The sequence below is a fragment of the Alligator mississippiensis genome, chromosome 3 (genome assembly GCF_030867095.1).
Source record: "Alligator mississippiensis isolate rAllMis1 chromosome 3, rAllMis1, whole genome shotgun sequence".
Taxonomy (NCBI): domain Eukaryota; kingdom Metazoa; phylum Chordata; order Crocodylia; family Alligatoridae; genus Alligator; species Alligator mississippiensis.
Window position 1 is genome coordinate 81482374 of NC_081826.1, and position 22285 is coordinate 81504658.

At 44.1% G+C, this 22285-nt stretch overlaps 1 protein-coding gene across 1 annotated transcript in view; it reads left to right on the forward strand.

The window, feature by feature from the left end:
- Positions 1-4388: 4388 nt before the first annotated feature.
- The window catches only part of B4GALT6 (beta-1,4-galactosyltransferase 6), a 48835-nt gene continuing 30938 nt past the window's right edge, over positions 4389-22285 (forward strand). The window contains exon 1 of the mRNA XM_059724145.1: positions 4389-4717. Within this exon, the coding sequence (XP_059580128.1) occupies positions 4603-4717 (115 nt within the window). The 5' untranslated portion in view covers positions 4389-4602. The remainder of the gene's footprint in view (positions 4718-22285) is intronic.

The window sequence follows — 22285 nt, forward strand, 5'->3', positions numbered from 1 at the left end:
ACAGCTGTAAGAACACTGAGCCTCACTACCAACATGAGTACAAAAATAAAACTTTTTGCATTTCGCTTTAAGTGCCAAGGGACTCTGCCTCTGTGTTATTACCTCCTTGTTCTCACCCAGACCGTTTAATTCCACCGCACGCGACAGTTAAGTGGGGGAAAACAACTTCATATTTTAACTGAGTAAATACAATAAAAAAAATAGCTAAGGATTCTTCAGCCATACAAATTAATAAGAAAAGAAGTGGAGCCTCTAGGCACTGAAAACAGGGTACAGATTACAGCTAATCTAATTATGATCCAAGAACTAAATGAATAATTTTCCTTGGTTTTCAATAAGAATAATTATGTTGAACAAGAGGGCAAAGGCAGGATGGCAAATAGCAATGAAGATATGGTCATCAAAATTACCATAGCTGAGGTGGAAACATAACTCAGAATGCTTTCAAATCAGGTACTGAATAATTTCTATCCTAGAATTATGAAAGAACTGGGGCATGAAGTGGTAAGACAGTAGCATGAGTTTTTAGCCAATATATCAAGTCAGGAATATAATATATACAATTGGAGAAGGCCAATATATTTGTTTTTTTAAGAGAGAAATGATGTGGGAAATTACAGGTTCATTAGTCTAACCTCAGTGGTATGCGACGCATTCGAACAAATTTTGGAAGAAAGAGCAGTTAAAGATGTAGAAGTAAATGGAAAATGGGATAAATTCCACCACACATTTACAAAAGATAAATGAGCCAGACCAGCATGCTGTCTTTCTTCGATATGTTCTGTGTGTGTGTGTGTGTGTGTGTGACTAGATTCCTAGACAAAGAAAATATGGTAATTTAATCTATCTAGATTTCAGCCAAGCATTTGATATAATTGCACATGGGAATTATGAGACTACTGGAGATAGCAGAAGTGTGGAGATGGGATGGAGATATGGGTAAGGAGGCATTTATGGGTAGGTAGGGATCAGGCTGCAGACAGGTAACTCCAGTCTCTGCAAGTTTTGTGTAGTCAAATTCAGACAAGTATCATGTATCTCTCTAAAAGGCTCTAAAAGAGCCACATTGTGTGGCTCTAAAACATTCTTAACTTTGACTCAATGATACGTTACTAGCAGGACTCTTGAAATACTGTACTAATGGACACAGCTTTGCTTAGACACAATACATTTATATGTTTATATATTCCATTCAAACTATAGCAATATTATGGCATGCTAATTATAAAGTAACAGATTTGATTATGTCATTAATGTAATTTTTTAACTAAACTACTGATTAACCAAGTAAATATGATGTGTCTAACACTTCTATATTTTGTTCATTTTTCCATATTTATGTCTCAATTTTTCCCCCTTATGTTTTTATTTATACACTGGAAATACCATAGTACAAAATGACACATTTAGAAGGCTGTTTGCCTGTGATTGAAGGAAGTGATATATCGGATCCCTCAGACTATGGAAAACTAGCTATGAGGAAGAACATCTCAGCCAGGGTCATTTACCATTATAGCTTCAAATTGGATGCCCCAGGTTTAAAATGGCTTTGTTCCAATTAATTATGAGCTTAAAAATGAGTTTAAGATGACTAGTAGGGTTCAAGTACTGCTTCTGAAAGCTACCTGTACAGCATGAAGAACTGAAAAATGTACAGAACTGTTTAAACACTATGCAAAGCCCCATTGGAGGCTGGGTGTCTGAGGGAAAATTGAACTGAACATGGTGGAGGAGTGGGGAAAAATAACAAGGCCACCCTCACCCCTGCTTTATTCCTTTCATTACTTCTATCCATCTGAATAAATCCAGCACACTTATAAAGAACTGAGCTCCAGTGCATCCTAAATGTTATGAATGTCTCAGATGCACCCACGCATACATTTGTTAGCAGCCAGCCTCCTGGCACAAAACTATCTCCTACAGCACTTTGGAGAAGAATGTTCTAGGTCCGAGGTGTCAAATATATGGACCAGGGCTGGACCTGGCCTGGGAAATTTTCATCTGGTTCACTGAGCTCCTAGAGGGACTGAAATCCTAGGTACAGATGCCCATAGGGAACTTGTTTTGGTGGTGCCATTGCTTACCCTGTGACCAAGGGCGTTAATGCATGTGCACCCGGAGGCATGGGGGCGGGGATGCTATAATTAGCGTGGCTCTAAGAGCTGCTCTAATTAAAGTACCCAGAGCATCACGTGTATCAGCGTCCCTGTGCTGAAAAATGGCGGTAGGGGCACTTTAAACTTTGTCGAATGAGCTGTAGTTAAAGCACCCCCGCTGCCTTTTTTCAGTGTAGGGGCACTGATACACGTGATGCTGGAGTCTGCTCTGGTGCGTTGTAATGACAGAGTGCGGAGCAGCCTCAATGTACGTGTATAGATGCCCCAAAATCCCAGTGACAGCTCCCCGCTTGGGGCTCATTTCAGTGGTAGTGGAGTGAGGGGAATGGTGCAGCTGTGCAAGGTAACTCCACTACAACTTGTCCTGTTGCCAGAGGTGGGTCTGGATCTGTCCTTCATCACCAAGTACGTTTGACAGCTGTAAACTCTAGGTTATTAACCTGACCCAATAAAGTGGTTGTAGCCAAGGTTCCTCAACTGAGGAAGGAGAATAGGAGCCCAAACCAGCTCATTTTGCACATCTTTAAGGTATGTCTTTGTTAGGGTATGTTTTGAAGAGTAAATAGCAACCAGTCCCTTTAGGTCAGTGGTCCTCAACCTTTTTAGATTTGAGGCACCCCTCTACAAATTTGAGGCACCGCTCGATAGACTTGCAACACACCTTGGACAATGCCAGCTCTTGGTTTTCACTCTTTTTTATTTTGATCACAGAAAAATAATGGAGCAATTTCTTGCTGTAAATAACTGGGAAAGACCGCAACTGGTCAGCATGTTTTCAAAGCTACAGATTCCAATGTGAAAACTCTGGGATCATCTTGTGAATCATGTTTACCCAGTTACCAGTGCTAATGTGTGTGGCATCCTGCAGCACCCCTGAAAGGATCCCAAAGCACCTCAGGGTGCCACAACACCCTGGTTGAGCATCACTATTCTAGGTGATCATGTGCAAATGTATCATCTAACTTAAATTAACTGGCAGGAAATCAACTAGACTTTAAAAGATGTCCAATCCCACAATTGTGGTCCAAAGTACAACTGGGCTAGGTGAACATGTTCAAAAAGCCTGAGGTGGAATTGAGCTAAGTTACGCAGTTTTCTGAAAGCAGCATAGTTTAGCTCAGTAGCGAACAGAACACGCGTTCTCCCTTTGGTGTGCTGTGGGGTGCAAACCTTAGCATGAACGACTGGTGCTTCCTGAGGCTGGGGGGGGCACCATGGTGGCGAGCAGCAACCACCTGCCACCACCAGTGTCAGTCAGTGGTGAGTGGGGACTGCCTGCAGTTGCCAGTGACGCTGGCAGGGGGGGCAGTGAGTGCGGACTGCCTGCAGGCACCGCCAGTCCCATTGGCAGCAAGCAGGGGAGATGGGGGTGAGCCACAGCTGCCTGCAGAAGCCAGTGGCAGCCAATCTCAGGGGGGGCACATGCCTATGAATCTTAGATCAGGTTCCCCCATTTTAAAACCAGTCTACATGGGCCAAACATCTGTTCTGCTCTGGCTATAAACTGGTTTCCAATCACTTCTACTGGTAAAAGTGTCATGTCTCTACCTGGCCCTGCTATTCACAGAGGCCTAATAGCTTTGCCACTCCTGTATTTCCAGCTGCTTGCGTAGGTGTCCCTTTCCTGTACTACAAGCCGCTGAGCTATGTGCTGGCGTGATATTCCTGTCCTGCCCAAGCGCCTGCTGCGGTTACCACAGAGACGGGGGTGATGCTGGCACTGGAGCAAGAGCGAAGCCGTCTCCTGGGCATGAAAATAGGGATCAAGGTGGCCCAGACGCTCCCCTGGCTCCTCAGTCGCGCTGCTGCTAAGACCAGGAGCTTTTATTCATGCCTGTTTTTTTTTTTTTTTCACCCACGCAGGGGGCTGCAAACCTGCATGTGCCTCTCCAGCGCGCCCGCCTTCCAGCCAAGACAGGGCAAGGGTATCGCGTCTCCTTACCCTGCCTAGAGGGAGCCTCTGCCAACCCAGCTCCCGCTCCCCGCAGGCCCTCCCCTCTGCAGCCCGCCCTGCCGGGGCACGTGACCCCCCTCTGAGGCGGGAGTTCCCCCCTCCCCACATTCCCAACCGCCTCCTCCCTCTCCGGGTTCCAAGGCGGCCGGCCAATCAGGAGAGCGGGTTCCCGTCTCCCTCAGCCTTTCCCCCTCTGCCCATTGGGCGGGAGGAGGCGCGGAGCTCCGCCCCCTGAGCGGCCCGCCCGAGTGCTGCAGTGGCTGCGCTGGTCCTCCCAAGCGCCGCAGTCGCCGCGAGCGCGGGGGCGGGGCCGGCGGCCGGAGGGGGCGGGGCGATGCTGGCGCTGCCCGGGCGCGCGGAGACTGTGCCAGGGGCGGCGGCCGGCGGCACGAGCAGCCCCGCCCGCGGCCCCGCGAGCCCGCCCCGCCCCATGGGCGCTCGGCAGCCCGCCGCCGCCGCCGCCGCCGCCGCCGCCGGCCCGCACTAGGAGGCGGCGGCCCGCGGGCTGGCGGGCGAGCGGGCGGGAGGAGGATGTCGGTGCTGCGGCGGGCGCTGCGCGTGTCCAACCGCTCCATCCTCGCCTGCCTCTTCTTCTTCTCCTTCTCCTCCTCCTGCCTCTACTTCGTCTACGTGGCCCCCGGCATCGGTGAGCGGAGCGGGGGATGGGCTGCATCCGGGTGGGGGGCGCTGGACGGCTCCTACCTGTGTCCCTACCTGTGCCGGCCGGCCTCCAGCGGCGGCGGTGCCGGTGTCATCTAGACCTGCGCCTGCAGCAGCTGCATCTGTGTCGTCTGTCCATACCCGTACCGTCTGCATCTACACCCCTGTCTGTGCCAGTTCCTATGTATCATTTGTATCTGCCTCTATATTTATGCCTGTACCATCTGTGCATATACTTGTATCATCTATACCACCTGTATCTATACCTGTACCATCTGTATCATCTATATCTATAACTCTATCATCTGCACCTATGCCATCAACACGTATGCCACCTGAATCTATACCTATGCCATCTGTACCTGAATCTGTGTCATCTATATCATCTCTTTTTATAGCATCTGTATCTATACTTATATCATCGGTATGTATATTGTTATAGCACAAGCTTTGGTGAACCCAAGTTCAGGTCCTCAGGGGCTGTGAAACCAGGGTGTGTATATGTGGGTATTTATGCACCTAGATATAATGCGCCTAGATATATTGTAGTCTGTAAAGGTACATCTCTACCCTGCTCTCCATGGATCTCGTCTGCCAGCAAAGTCTCCCTTCCTGTTTTTGCTGTTTACCATTTTTATTGAAATGAAATGCTGATGAAAGAAACAAAGCTAGTAAAGTCTGGTGTGAACTGATAAGAAGATAGGATAGCTAGCATGCCCTTCTTGTCTTCATGCTGTCTTGTCCTTGGGTAGCGGGCTAGGCTCACTGGCTGACCCTTTGCAGCATCACTTGTCTTAATTCTGAGGTAAAGGTAGATATCATTTTTGACATGTTTCTTCTTCTCATCTTCTGGCTAGAGATGGTGCTGACTTTTATTGTCCATTTCAGACATTTTCTGCTTTCTCCCAGGGCCTTTTTTCTACATAAAAGGACTTTCCCAAAATATCTGTAAAGCGATCTTTTTCAAATTCTTCTTTTAAACTCTTCTCTCCTGTGATGCTTATGAAAATAACCCAAAAAACCCCTCACTAGTGAGGCAGCTAGCTTTCTGCAGTCACTGTGGGTATCTCTCTATGCAGTACATAGTACCTGATCTGAATAAGCTAGCTTAGGTATTAGAAGCAACATAGCTGTTAATGCAGTGCTCTGCTTTCACTTGAAAGCCCAGTGAAGGCAAGGTATTTTAGGGTAGACAAAGCACTTGTACTGCTTGTGGTGTTTGAGCTGCCTTATTCAGACCTAACTTACATATCTCTGTGGGACACTGCATTATACCTTGTAGACATACCATATAGTTCACACTGACCCTGTATGATTTTTTTCCTTGTGTTCCCTTCATCTATTTCAGCCACCTGTTGCCTGTGGTCTTGTACTTAGATTGCAAGCCCTTCAAAGCAAGGGTCTTATCCTTATTTGTATGGTATCTTCCTCAGTGTGGTTGTGGTCTGTAAACATTACTGAAGCTCAGTTAATAAGAAAGTGTAAAAAGGATATGCCATGTACCATAATTCTTAGGATTTAGGGCTGAAGCCTTCTTCAATAACACAGTGTTTTATATATACATGCACTAAGCTTGTGTAAAATGGGGCTTTGCAGCACCATTATTCCATTTAAAATTCTGAGTATGCACAGTGTGACATGATACTGGAAAACATCTGTATGATGTCTCATCACAGACATTAAATGTAAAGTAGTTGGCATATGATTCAGAAGATAAATTGCTGCTTCCATGGAGGAGGGGGGGGTGCATGTGTGTGTGTCATTTGAAGGTGAAACTCAAAATTGTGCTTAATGTAGAAGGTTAAATAATCATTTCTATACCATTGAGAATAGTTTCCATTCAGTGTTTTCTGGAATGGCTGTCCCATTACCAAATGCCTTTCTTTAAATTAAGGTTCTAATTTAACATTTCCACAGTCTAAAATGCTGTATTTAACATAGGCAGCATTACATTATTTAGTATTATTCCTACACTTTGGAAATTCATGTATTGGGAAGTCATTCAGTTTCTTCAGCACTTCCCACAAATGTGACATTTCATAGAATCCCAGTGTTGGAAAGGACCTCAGGAGATCATCTGATTTAAGTTAATTTGTATTAGTTAAGGCTGATAGTGGTACAGTAAGAAATGAAATACTTGCTTAGATCACACATCTGATTGATCTAAAAATATTATCTATATTATTATTTATATTATCTATATTTCAGCTAGATGGTATTCTTTCCTTTTCACTAATTTCTTCCATTTTTTACACTATTCCTTATTATTAATTTCTCCAATCTGCACAAGGGATGATAGTTCTCTCAGCTGAATTTGGACTTAAATATGATTCTGTAATCTGAAGTAAACAGAGACTCTTATCCCTCACCTTTGGTTGTAGGATGATATTCATTTTAACAGAATTCTCGGAAAAACTAAAATCTTGTTGGATTGTTCTCGCCAACAAATAGCAAAAGTCAAAGATATATACAACTTGTACTGAGTTATTCAGTGCCTCTTAAATGCACCTCTCACTATAAACTCTCTCTCTTCTGCTTGCCATGGTAATCATTTTTACTTAAATCACAATGAGTGAATACCTCTGTACTCAGATTCCATCATGTTTGTTAGTATTAGCATGATGCTTGTAAGTACATAATTTAATATTTTTGTATTTTCTCATATTTTTGTTTTTTTTCCAGAATCATGTACAAGCAGTGGCTCTTTCCATTGCTGCAGTGAGGTCCTCCTTTATACAGCTCTGGCCAAGGAGTTAGCATTCAAGCAGGCGCTCCACAGTCTGCACTTCACTGCACTTGGATATATTTGTGTCATTAGTCAGTAGAGTCCTGTTTGGTTTTGATCTTCCAGTTTGCATTTGCAGGCAACTCAGGCATTACCCTGTTGGCCAGTCTAGATCAGTCCCTCTGGGAAGGTCCTCCTGGGGTTTTTGGTCTATTTTAGAGCACCTGATTGTGTATAGTCTTTCTTTCCATAACCTCAGTTGTACCCGGTCAGCTCTCGTGTCCAACTGCGCAACACTGGTCACAAAACTCTTTTGCACTTTAAGCCACTTAGTTACTTTTATGTGACCATGGAGTGCCTGCTTGGTGTCTTCCATTTGCCATGATCTTTCTTTTTGGTTCACTACCTTTTTTCTGATATCAGACGGTGCAATACCAGCCAGTAAGTACAGGCTATCCTTTGGTGTAGGCTTTAGACATCCTGTTATTTCACAGCAGCTGTTGTTTAGAGCTGCATCTAGTTTCTTGGCATGAACTAATTGTTCCCATACTGGACATCCATCTTTTGCAGTGGAGCAACACAGGGCAATAGCAGTGGTTTATAATGTAGTTGAGTTTGCTCCCCACTTTGAGGTGATCAACTTTCAAAATTTGTCGTTGCGGGCACTGACTTTCCCTTTCGTTTTCTCTACCTGTGTTTTGAAGATAAGTGTTTGGTCCAATTTAACCGCCAAGTACACACTTTTCAGGTGGTTAGTCAGTGGGATTCCATCCCAGGTGATGCTTAATTTCTGCTTGGCTTCTTTATGGTGTAGATTAAAAGTTGTGACCTGTGTTTTGGTTGGGTTGGCACAAAGCTGGTTCTTATAGTAATCTGAGAGGTTGTTCAGTGCATATGTCCATTTATTTTTGACAGTGGTGGAGTCCTTCTCCTGCGATGTGATGCATAGATCATCAGTATATATGAAGCTCCTTGTATTATATTCTGTATGAGTTGGTCATTGGTATATATATTAAAAAGGCTTGGTGCTACCATGTTACCCTGTGGGAGGCCCCTGTATTGTCTTCTCCAGCAGGTCCATTTCTTGCACAGCTGTACTTGAAAATGTGTATTCTCCAAAAGAGATTGGATGAGCTGCACTAAGTGGTAGTCGTGCACCATATTGTAGACTTTGGCAAGCAGGTTTCTATGGTTGACTGTTTTGTTACACCTGAACAGCAGGTAGATTTGAGGTGGCTGGAGCAGCAACAGTGAGATCTTAGACCATTCCAGTCATACAGGATACATTGATTTATTGACAGATTAAAAAAGCAAAGTGAAATGATAAGATACATTACATATAGGGTGAATAGTCTGTTTCTTGGTGATGTCGTTGGCCAGCCTAAGTCATCATGCAAGGGGGCTTCTGTGCACCCCCACTGTGGTGTTGTTGATGTTATGTACCCAGTTTGCTTCCCATGTAATCTCTTCTTTTATACCTCACAGTTCCTTTGTTTACTGTTATCTAATCAAATTCTACCACCTCTTCAGGTTTTGATCATTGTTCATGTCCAATTTCCATGTGTCTTGTGGTTGTCTACTTTTTTCCCTCTTTTTCCTTCTTGCCCATCCGTCCTTATGCATAGTCAGCAAGCTTATAACAATCATATGCACGTTTATTTCCAGATCACGAAGGGGGCCCATTGTGGTCAGTCTAAACTTGTTCTATTTCAAATATAGGTATTTCCTTCTTTGGTGGCCAGCCTAGAACTCCACATGATCCCTATCATGACTGTAACTTATGCTACTTCAGACATCATGTTAGTCTATGATCATTAACTTTAGTGTTATAATTTGTTCTATATTTGTTTTCCTCTCTCTTCCTTGTGACACCACAAACCGTACCCTTGGCATGTTAAAATATGCCTTGTGCTGCAAATTTGCAAGGGTAAATTTTGTTACTGGGAAATCCCAGTAGTAAAAAAAGTAAATGCTGCAAAAAAAAAAATGGCGCAGTGCTCACCACAGGAGCATGTGCCTGCAGACACAGAGGCTTAGTCTTCCCAGGGGATACTCTTGCTGCTGACCAGAGTATCTCCCGTCTTCTTGTTCTGCCCTGGCACTTCTTGCTTGCTGGGAGCCAGGAGGATCAGGGAAACAACAGTTTCTCCAAAGTGGGCATTTTGCTCTGCACCAAAGCCCGCATGCCACTACTTTTGTTTTTACTGCTGCAAGTCCATGCCCCTGCATGTGGGGATGTGCTCATCCTCTCTGTGTTTGTACTCAATGCTGACTTAAGCTCTATTGGTATCATATAGCTATTTTTAATATACTGTGGTATGAAATCTGTTACATTATAGTTAACAGTTAATTATGATAAATGGTTATTCTTAAATTGTTTTACAATCTTTACAGGTTATTTGAAGGTTACTGCTTTTGCAAAAACATCAGTGAAAAGCAGGCTGTTTCAGAAGCCTCTAGGCCGTGACGCTGTCTTTCAGGACTCTAGGGTTACTTGCAAAAAGGGTCATAGGATAGTGTTGTATGCTGCTGATAGGTCTATAAACACAGCACCACTTTGAGGTGACTAACTTTAGAAGTATGTTGTTGCTGGTGCTGACTTTCCCTTTCATTTTCTCTCCTGGTTTGAAGGCAAGCGTTTGGTCCAATGTAACCCCCAAGTATACTGGGATGTATGAAAGTGTCAGATAAGAAATGGTGGCTTTGAGATGTTTTGTATAATATTTAGGAAAACCTGTAGGAAAGGGTGATCTATATCAGTATTTTTGATATGCAGATGGTACGGACGAAAGGGACTTGGGGGTTATGACTGACCACAAGATGAACATGAGCCATCAATGTGATGCTGCAGTTAGTAAAGTTAGCAAAACGCTGGCTTGCATCCATAGATGCTGCTCAAGCAAATCCCAGGATGTCTTTGTCCCAGTGTACTCGGCTTTGCTGAGGCTGCAGCTGGAGTACTGCATCCAGTTTTGGCTCCACAATTCAAAAAGGATGTGGAGAAGCTTGAGAGAATGCAGAGGAGAGCCACATGCATGATCAGAGGTCAGGAAAACAGACCTTATGATGAGAGGCTGAGAGCCATGGGACTCTTCAGCCTGGAAGAGTGCAGGCTTGGGGTGATGTGGTAGCCACATATAAGTTTATCAGGGGTGCTCACCAGGATCTGGGGAACGTTTGTTCACCAGAGTGCCCCAAGGGGTGACAAGGTTGCACAGTCACAAACTCCTCCATGACCATTTCAGGCTGGACATAAGGAAGAACATCTTTACTGTCCGAGCCCCCAGGGTTTGGAATAGACTGCCGCTGGAGGTGGTTCAGGCACCTACTTTGAACCCCTTCAAGAGGCATTTGGATGTTTATCTTGCTGGGATCTTATGATCCCTGCTGACTTCCTATCCCTGGGGCAGGGGGCTGGACTCGATGATCTTCTGAGGTCCCTTCCAGCCCTAATGTCTATGAATCTGTGGTAATTTTGTAATACCTCTACCTATTGCAGTAATAAATAATATATACGTGGTTCTTCAAAATGGAGCTTTGCTCTTGCTAGCCTGAATGGATTGTTTACCAGAATGGAACTTTTTTCATCAACCAACCAACAGTATTTCTTTTTGGTCAGTGCCACTCTGGCCAAGAAAACTGTTACAAACAGGCCAGAAAGTAGCTCATTTCTTTGTTTTTCTGAGGCCAAGGAGGTCTGAAGGGGTTCATAGATTCATAAAAGTTGGGCCTGGAAGGGACTTCGGAGATCATCAGGTCCAGCCCCCCTGCTCAAGGTAGGAAAGACTGCTGAGGTTGGTGGAAAAGGAAAAAGTTGGTCTGTGTGTGAGCTGGGTAGGGGTAGAAACTACACACAAACTGGTATAAGCGATTGGAAACTGCTTCAAATCTGTAACACAACAGAAGTTCAGAGTGCACAAACTACTTGCAAAATGGCCAAAACCAGTTTAAGATGAGCATGAATGGAAGTAGTATCAGACTTTTAACTGATTTAGGTTAAATCAGTTTATTGAACTTCTGTTCCAGATCCCCTCCAGATTCAAGTTAACTCTCAGGCCCCCAGCATCCCAGGATGCTTTGTACCTCTCTTGCAAACCCTGTCTCAGAATGGGCAGTAGCCTTTTCCAAAACTGTCTGCTGCAGCTGAGCAGGGAGGTGTGCTTTAGAATCCCCTGGCTTCTGGCTTGGGCTACTGCAGGCATGTAGCTGCATTTCTGGAATCAAAAGTGAATGTCTGTACAGTTGCTTATCAGTTCAATCTACACATTTTAGACTAATCTGCAAAGATTAAATTGATTCAGCCTTGGGCTTTTTGACTGTCTGTGTTTAGCTATGGTGATGGGGAAGAATGAAGGATGGGACTTGTGCTGTACCAGCTTCCCTGGCATATCTAACTCATCAGGATTTAAAATCTAACAGACTCACTCAGGTCATTATAATGGAATTTTTCTTTACTAAGGATTTCACGTGTCATCTAGGGAGAAGATGCCTTCACACACAAACCTGCTAGCACAGTGAAGATCTCTTCCCCTTTCTCTCTGCCCTTTTAGTAGTAGAGATGGTAAAAATAATTCTGATAGAAGAATTTTCTGTTTAGAAAATGTAGTTTTATTTAAATACAAATGTTTTATAGGAATGGGCTGATCCTGATGACATTTTGACAAAAAAAATTAAATTACTTTTTTATGGTACTTGATTTTTTTGGTTTTACTGCAGTATCAAAATATTTTGATAGTTTTACACATTTAATAATTGAGGTATTTATCTTCATGCTTCATTTTGAGAATCTTACTGAAATTTTTCAGAATTGTCAATCCTCAGGAAACTGGAAATTTTTGCTTTCCGTTGTAATTCAGAACAACTTTTTAGAATTTCCTGCAGAAAGAGTATTCTTTTTTTTTTCTTTTTTGAGTAATGGTGTGGATCCCATGCTGCATGCAGACCTCATTCATGCAAACTCCCAATAATGGTTTTACGATGGTAGATAGGTAGGCTGAAAGTAGTTTGACACAGTTGGTTTGCTTATGTAGCTACTACCAGGGGATACCAGGTAAAGGCCTGTGTCCTGTCAGTGATAAAGCAGTTGTGTGGCTCTGCATATTAATGATATGTAGAGGGGGAAATAAAGTATACGAGAGAAGAGGATGCAAGCTCAGAATTTTTAGGGTAGTCATATTTAATAGAGCATCTGTGACCATCCTTTAGTTCTCTCTTCACAATTCTTCAGTTGCATGAGGAAGTGAGATGACAAACCTGTGGTATATGACATGCTATGATGTTTGTCTAAACAGCTACTCACATTTTTCTCTAGTTGTTGTCTTTGTCTAAACAGATACTCATCTGATTGCTCTCCTCATGCCCCTCTGTAGAGGCAGATATAATGATATGACTTAGAAATTATAGGTTTTGAACCCTGTCCTTTATGCACCAGTCTGATTTCCTCCCCCTCAGTTCTAGTCCTCTTTTGTTTAGGTGAAGGACTTATCACTGACAGATGTTCTAACTGCTGCTCTTTCCTCCTGTACCCAAAAATCAAGAGATGCAAGGTTCAAACTACATCTCGGAAAGTACACCTTTGTGTATTGCTCCACCCTTATGGAAGAGGAATTGTCCAGGCTTGAACTAAGGATGCTACCCGTTATGAGTGTCCTATTTACTACCACACCTATGCCTTCTTCAGAAGAAACGCGTCCTGCCAGGTCGTTCCTCGCAACTGCAGGAATTGGCCCTGACATCCTTTATAGCAGAGACCCTGAGCTCTCAGCTTCTTGGGCAAAGCACTGTTTTTTCAAGCAGCTGTGCTGCCTTCAGGGAGAGCTCTGAGTAATGGGACAGAAAATTGAAGTCCTGTGGTTCAACGAATGACAGCAGTGTTCCAGCAGCTAAGAAAACGGGAGTCCGCAGGATTAGTGCCAACTTCAATACCCTGAGCAACCCTGGCACCAAATGAAAATTTCTCATGCCACTTCTGAGGATCCACCTTCACTCTTCCACTATTGTCTGCAGCACTGTTGGTAACACTGCTGGCACTGAATTGAACAGGACAGCTGTTCCTAGAGAGAGAGAGATTTTTACTCTCCTTTTTTTGGGTCACTCCTCACCGCTTCTAAGCAGATAGCCTGGTATGCCCTGGCTAGAACAGCACATTGAGCTTTCAGTCAGAAATGTAAAGTAGTTTGAGCACTGTTACTGGAATAGACTAGATCTTTAGCTGAGTCAATATCAGTACAACATTCTACCTTAGCCCCATAGGCTTTATGAGAGATCCCATTGGTCCCATCTGTCATATCTCTATTAGGAGAAAGGCATCAAGTTTAATTTGTTCAGTATCTTCATCAGTAACTTGGAGGATGTCATAGAGTGCACCCACAGCAAGTCTGCAGATGACACCAAGCTGGGGGAGGGGAGTAGATATGCTGGAGGGGTGGGTAGGGCTAGCATTCAGAGAGACCTAGACAAATTGGAGGATTGGACCAAAAGAAAGCTCATGAGGTTCAATTAAGCTTGCAACAAAAATTAAGGACAACAAAAAGTCCTTCAGGTATATAGGGAGCAAAAAGAAGACGCATGGCAGCATAGGATCCCTATAGGATAGACTAGGGCAGTTGCTGACAGATAGGAGGGACAAAGCAGAGCTCTTCAGTGAGTTTTTTTGCCTCTGTATTCGTGAGCACAGATCTAGACAAATCTCCCAAATGCATTACAGATAGAAGCAGGAGGAATACCAGCCCAACTACTATAAGTGCTGACCTAATAACGAGACACTTGGAGGGACTGGATGTGTTTATGTCAGTGTGACTGGATGAGCTCCATCCAAGGGTGCTGAAAGAATTAACCAGTGTCATAGCAGTGCCACTGCGTGGGTGTTTGAGCACTTGTGGTGCTCAGGTGAGGTCCCAGAGGACTGGAAAAGGGCCAGTGTGGTCCCTATTTTCAAGAATGGGAGGAAGGAGGATCTGAGTAACTATAGAGTGGTTAGTCTCACCTCTGTCCTTGGGAAGAAAACCTTGATAAAATTATCAAGGATCACATTTGTAGGAGTCCAGTGGGCAATATAACACTGACGGGCAACAGCATGGGTTCATAGCAGGTAGATCTTGCCTGACTAACCTTGTTTCTTTTTATGACCAGGACACAAAATACTTAGATGCAGGGGATGAGGTAGATGTCATCTACCTGGATTTTAAGAAGGCCTTTGATATGATATCTCATCCTATTTTTGTAAAGAAATTGAATGGCTGTGCCATAGACGATCACAAAGTAATGTAGGTGGCAAATTGGCTTGAGGATCGTACCAAGAGAGTGGTGGTGGATGAGTCGGTAAGTGTGAGGGGGCTGGGGCACATGACTTCTGAGGAGAGGCTAAGTGAACTGGGCTTATTTAGTTTAGAGCAGAGGTTCCTAACCCCTGGGCCTCAGAGTGTTGGCTGCTAGTTCACAAGAGGGTTGGCTGCTGGACTGGACGTCTGGAAGTGACCGGCATACTGCGGCTCGGCAGCCAACCCTTTTTTATACTCAGTATAAAAAAAGGGTTATAAGATTTACTCAGTATAAAAAAGGGTTGGCTGCCGAGCCGCAGTATGCCGGTCACTTTTGGACTGCCAGTCTGCAGTTTGCTGGTCCATGGTCACCTCTTCTGGTCCGCAGTCTAAGAAGGTTGGGAACCACTGGTCTAGAGAAGACTGAGAGGGGATTTAATAGTAGCCTTCAGTTACCTGAAGGGGGGTTCGAAAGAGGATGGAGCTAGACTGTTCTCAGTGGTGGCAGATGACAGAACAAGGAGCAGTTGTCTTAAGCAGGGGAAGTTTAGGTTGGATATTAGGAAGAACTTTCTCATGAGCAGGGTGATAAAACACTGGAACAGGTTATCCAGAGAGGTTGTGGACTCTCCATCCTTGAAGGTTTTTAGAACCTGGCTAGACAAAGCTTTGACTAGAATGATCTAGTTGGGGATGATCCTGCTTTGAGCAGGGGGTTGGCCTAGATGACCTCCTGAGGTCCTTTCCAACCCTAATTTTCTACTATTCTAAGTTGTTTCTGCCATGAAGAGCCAAAATGATTCAGAGAAGCCTCAAAGTGAAAAAGAAGAGTCATGGGAGACTGTACTGCCACTCTCCTTCTTAAAAAGTTTTCATTCTCTTGTGACAGTGTTCTCGTTCCAGCTCAGACACAGCTATGGATGATTTCCAGGTTTCTGGGAACTCTTGTTGAAGACTGTACATGCATTGAATACTGAAACGATTGAAATGCAGGAAAATACCAATTTGACATGTTGAGCTACTTAGTCCTGTCCAGGATTCTCCTGCCAACAAATTAAGGGGTACTAAGCTCTGCCAAGGTCCATTAGTTTATTCCAGCGTCGTTTACCTCAACAGCCAAATATGTAGAAGATCTATGAAGGAGAGAGAACATTCTGACCTTCATAGGTTCAGGTATCTAGACTCCTTAGGAAGTTTCATTAAACTATTGAAGATTTGCCAGTTGGGAGGATGGTTACTTTGTTCTGAGACCTTATCTTGCATGAAGGAGTCTGAGGCCCTGCTGAGGTCCTTCCGGTGCTGTGCTGGAAGCTGTTCTAGTATCAGGCCCCTCAGACAAAGAAAGCAATCTTGCTCACAGATTTCACAGCCTGATTTCTTATTTTGGAAGTGTCTTACCTCTTCCAGAAGCAGCCTATCATAGTGATGTGTGATCATAACCTCTAAGGTGACAGGTTTGACAAGACTGGAGCCACGCTGAACAGGAGTGTTAGAACCAGGCTGTGGAAACTGTGTTGCCCTCTTCCCACAAGCTTAGGTATAGACTTCAGATGACAAATAGCTGTGGAAAACATTATCTAGTACTCAACCCATCCTGTTCTTTCCTAACAGTACTGTATTTACTCAAATACAACATAAGATTTTTTTTTTCCACATTTAACATGGGGATGGAGGGAAGCTCCTTGTTTTAGATTCAAGTACAAGTTTGAGGGGGCAGGTGGCTGCAGTGGTTTTGACTGGCCCTGACCCAGGGTTTGGGTCTGAGTTAGAGCCACCTACCTTCTCTTCCCCCCAAGCCTTTGTCCCCCTGCCTACACTCTCTACTGCTGCCTCTACTCTCCAACATGTCCTTCCTGCCACTGATTACTTTCTGGCTCTGGGCCTAGGCCAGCCCTGAGTCATGGAGCTCGTGATTGCTCCAGCCCCAGCCTGGCCCTGGCTGTTGTGTGGAGACAGAGTAAGTGGCAGCAGGGGAGGGTAGAAATGATGGTGACTGGGCAGACAGTGGGAGGGAGATGAGGGTGTGTAGGTACTGTGGGAGTGGGGAACAGGCACTGGGATGTGCAGGCAGCAGGAGATCATGTGGTGGTGGGGGATAGAGTTGGGGCAAGGAGCAAGAGTCAAGTTGCTTGACTCCCCTACTGCCTGCCTGCCTGCCCCTGCTTGCCCTGCTGCAGCAGTGGGCATGGGGCATGAATTTAAGACGACCCTCCAATAATTAGATTCTATACATGGCAAATGATCACAAATTTATAATTTTTTCCATGTATAGAATCTAATTATTGGGGAGTTGTTGGATTTGGATATAGTAACTGCACCTCCCCACTTCCTCCTGCCCTTCCACCTTCAGCTCACCTTAGGGACCTGGTTCATAAGAACCTCTAGCAGGAACAAATGGCTTCATTCCTGTCTCTGGGAGATATAACAGTAGTTTTTGAGAATACAAGCAACAAGGGTTTCCAGGCTATTCTGGTGTGTGGAAGTGAAGCTGGTGTTTTTGTCCTTTCCTAGGCTTGAAGAAACTGGCCAAATATAATATGCAGCCTTAAATTATCCTTTTAACTCTGCAGTTGTAGACTGACTAGTGGCTCTTGACTTAAAGAATATTTACTTTCACATCACCAGTCATCCAAATTTAACTGGAACTGTTTAATTTATGGTAGGGTTAGATCATTACCAACACAAAGTGCTGCCTTCTGATTCTCCACAGGCACTAGGAATTTAAATGCCTTCTTGTGGCATATATAAGGAGAAAAGGTATTCATTTGTATCATAAAGCACAGAGAAGCAACGCGCAGCCCACCTGGGCAGTCCCAGCGACCTGCCATAAATTTCAGGTAAACCACTTTATTACACATAAAAGGATTTTGAGAAGCAAAACAGTGAGTTGATGTGCGGCAGTTGTTAATCTGTTCATATGTCTGCATGGGCAGTCCAGTTTCCCTGCTTGAGGGCTTATATGTGGTTCGACTGGATCCTGCTACTAATGGGCCTTTCATTGTGTACCTTAGATAAAGGGCTGAAGAGAGAAAATTTTCCTCTGAAAACTGCTGAGTTGGTCCTGTTTGCCTGTCTAGACCTCTTAGTGACCAATGAGCATCAGTTCCTGGCTCTGGTACATATGATAGGCTTTCTGGCAGACATGCCTCAGGTCTGGTTTCTCTTGTTGATTCTGCCCCTGAAAAGTGGAATAAGCTGCACTCCCAGCTGTGATGAAACTGGCCTCACAGTGGGTCATATGTCTATGTGTACATGTGTGGAAATGCTTGTTAAACTTCAGCTGAAGGCTGTTCAACACTGACTTGGGTCATTCTTCTCCCCAAGAAGTGTCAGCTTGCTGACTCATTCCTGATTTCATTTTATTCCGTTTATACTTGTTCTCCCCATTCTGTGCACTCAAGCTGTGGAATTGGTGCAACCTATGTGATACCATCCTGATATCCTGCAATTATCAAGAACCAGAAGTGACTTGACTAGTTTCCTGAGCAGGCAGTTAGTCACCAGTCATGAGTGGTCACTGCAGAAAACAAATTATCTGATATTAAAATTCTTAAAACAAATTATTAAAACAAATTATCTGATATGTTTTTGGAAAAGAAATTAGGGTCCAGAAGCAGAGCTAATTGGTTTGTGTGGAATGCTGTGCCAGTGTGGTGCGCAAGCTAGATGCATTGTACTGAATTGTGCAATACAGGCAGATCATTTGAAATACTACATTACTTCACGGAATTGAAACATTCCTAACTCCAGTTTTGTCAGAGTTATCTGACAGTGATAATTAAGTTAGATTAAATCTTAGAAAAAAAATTCCTCAAATTTTCCTGCTGGAAAGTAGGACAATGGAAGATGTTGCCAAGGAACAACACTTCTCCTACACTGAAGGTTTTTAAAACCTTGGATAAGCATTCTACATGGGATGGCATAGAAATATGACATCTTGCATTTTTTGTAGTGGGTTGGACTAGAATGACTAGATCAGGGGTGAGCAAAATACAGCCTGCGGGCTGGATGTGGCCCACCAGGCCATACTATCCAGCTTGCGGGGCCCCTAAAAAATTTAGAAAATTAGTATTTATCTGCCCCTGGCTGCCTGTCATGCGGCCCTCAATGGCTTGCCAAAACTCAGTAAGTGGCCCTCCACCCAAAATAATTGCCCGCCCCTGCACTAGATGATCCTTGAGGTCTGTTGCAACCCTGTTCTATAATGTCAATTTACTTCCTTCTGATGTGTTTGGTTTTTCAGTTTTTCCAGTCTCATGGTATTTAAATTGCCTCATAGAATTTCCCTTCCTCTCCTTTTGCTAGTGTTCCATAGTTTTGCTTTCATCATCTGACCCTTACATCTTCCTAGTTGCTTTCACCTTAGTCAGAGGAGACCAGTGCCATGTAGATATTCATGGAAAATCCCATGACTCCAGGTATAATTTTCTTTGTGTAATGAGATACTTCATGTGAAGTTCATCTCCAAAGTCATTTATAATCTTACCTTTATTCTTGTGTAAGGAGAGGAGAAACTGTATACTGCAGACATGTCCCATAGATCATGGTATTGCATTGACGAGGCTTTTTTTTGGATTCTCTCATATCTGTTTGTGGCAATAGGTGGTTGCTTTAAAGCTCTACCATGTCATTACAAAGACTGCCCCTTCGATTCAGTAATCACACGTCTGGGCTTCTGCGTGATCCTACTGGGTCCTACACTTGCAGAAAATCCACATGTTTATAGTGGCAGCATCTTGAAGAGCAAAAATCACTGTTGCACTCTCTCATCTGCACTGGTTATAGTTGTAATGGTGTCTGGAAGTGTGGGAGACACTTCTGTTGATTCCCCTGCGGTTTGCAAGAAGGTGGAATCAGGAGCTAACCAAGGCCCTTAGATGTGACCAGGAAAAGTTTCTGTATGTTCAACTACAAGAGTGTGGAAAAAATAGGAGTTCTTGTATGTTGAGAACCAGGATAATGCTGGGTAGACAGTCTGATTTCAGCACCATCAGCTTGTCACCAGCTACCTTGTAAAACCCATTTCTCTGTTGCTAGAAGTCAGTATCCATAGAGGTAGCCAGTTTTGTCATCTACCTCTCTTCCATCTTCTCACAAAATGTCCTACTTCAAAGTAGGAAAGGCTTTTTTTTCTCTCATTTACTAGGATAATATGGCTTTAGTTGAATTGTAAATTATTTACAATACAAATGTTCTCTTTTTTTTTTTTTAACTCAGAGTTGAACATCATTCCTGTACAGTATTTACATAGCTTTTAGCAATATTAAAACACAAATAAGTAATTTAATTTCTTTGTTTTATATTAGTACATCAAGCTAAAAAAAGCTAATATCTTTGGACTAGGTGGCAGGGTGCCATTAGCCTACATGAATTCTAATATTTAGTTTTGTCTTATGCCTGAGATTTTGTTGGAAAAGTTTAAAGTTTTCTGTAAATTGGAAGTGGATGGAACATGTAAAAAGGTTTATTTATATATATGTTCTTATGCCTCTGATCCTCAGCTGACATCCATGTAGGTCCTCCAAATCGTCATCGGGGTGATTGTCCATCAGCTTTCTAATGATATCCCTGTCAAATTTGGTTGTCTGTGATTAAAAGGATCATACCATTTACCCTTTGCAAGTATTGGACAAACAAGTTTGTTTGTTTTTTTTCCCTGCCTATGGCTGCAGTACAGACATTTTTGTTAGGTGCTTCTTGCTATACATTTTAGGACCATAGTTGTTTTTGTTTTTATGTACTGAAAGCAACAGTTTTGAGCAAACTGAGCAGGAAATAATAAGTTTTACCCAAGTCTGTTTATCTTTGCCATCTTAACACTTTAATGGTTTACCATTTGCAGAGGCAACATGAGCAGGGTGCGGGGCCTGGGGCACTTCAGCCCATGCAGGGCCCTGGACCCAAAGAAGCTGTCGCCATGGCGGGGTGGGGGTAGCAAGTGGCTGGACGCAGAGCTGCTGCTCCATCTAGCTCTGTGTCACTGCTGCTCCGCCCTGCTCCACGGGGCCCCTCAAAGTGCGGGGCCTGGGGCAATTGTCTCAATTTGCTGTAAGATCATCAGGTCTGGTCCCCTGCCATGGGCAGGAGGTCATTGGGCTCAGATGAACTCAACAAGGTATTTGTCCAGCCTCCTCTTAAAGACCACCAGAGATGGCGACTGCACCACCTCTGCTGGAAGTGTGTTGCAGATTCTAGTTACCTATACAGAAAATAAATTTTTCCTTATGTCCAGTGAAACCTTTCCTCAACTAGCTTGTGTCCATTGGTCCACGTCTTCTGTGGGGACGGGGCTTTTCTGAAAAATTGTTCTCCTAGATCCTGGTGTTCTCCCTTGACATATTTATAGGCGGCTATCAAGTCACCTCTCAGCCTTCTTTTGCTCAGGCTGAACAACCCAGATCCGAAGTGTCTTTACATAGGGCCTGTCCCCCAGGCTCTTGATCATGCAGGTGGCCCTTCTCTGCAGCCTTTCAACCTTGTCCACATCCTTCTTGAAGTGGCGTGCCCAGAAATGGACATAGCACTCCAGCTGTGGCCTCACCAACGCCGAATAGAGGGGAGGAGCACCTCTCTGGATCTGTTGGCAACGCAGCTGCTGATGCACGCTAGAGTTCTATTTGCTCTGTTGATGACTTTGTCACACTGGTGGCTCATATTAATCCTCAGGTCAGTTGACACCTCCAGCTCCCTTTCAGATGCAGTGACAGCCAGTGGACAACCACCCATTGTATAGATATGGTGAGGGTTCTTCCTACCCAGATGAAGGACCCGGCATTTGTCCCTGTTGAACCTCATATGGTTTTGTTCAGCCCGTAGGACCAGCCTGTCAAGGTCTTCCTGAATCCTTGACCTCTGTCCTTCAATGTACCTGCTTGCTCCCACAGCTTGGTATTATCTGCAAACTTAATCACTGCACTTTTCACTTCCTCATCCAGGTCATTAATAAAGATGTTAAAGATGTTAAAAATGTGTCTGAGCACTGACCCCTGGGGTACACCACTGGAGACAGCTTTTCAGGATAAGGCCACCCCATCAATTATGGCTCATTGGGATCGGCCACTGAGCCGGTTCTCAATCCACCTCACTGTAGCCTGGTCTAGGCCAGTACTTTCCAATTTATCTGAGAGGATTTAATGGGAAACAGTATCAAAGGCCTTTCTGAAATCTAGGTAGATGACGTCCACCTCCTGTCCCATGTCCAGGTGGTTAGTTACCTGGTCATAAAAAGACACCAGGTTTATTAAGCGTGACCTCCCCTCTACAAAGCCATGCTGGTTGCTTTTCAGTACCCCACCAGATGCAAGCTTGTGGTTGATGGCCTCCTTGACAATTGTTTTAAAAGATCTTCCCAAGGACTGAAGTCAGACTAACCAGTCTATAGTTGGCAAGGTCATCCCTCTTTCCCTTCTTAAAGATGGGAACCATGTTTGCCTTTTTCCAGTCATTAGGGATCTCCGAGTTTCATGTCTCCTTGAACAGTCTTGCCAGAGGCACTGCTATGAGCTCAGCCAGCTCTTTGAGTACTCTTGGGTGAAGGTCATCTGGACCAGCTCAGTTGAAAATGTCCAGA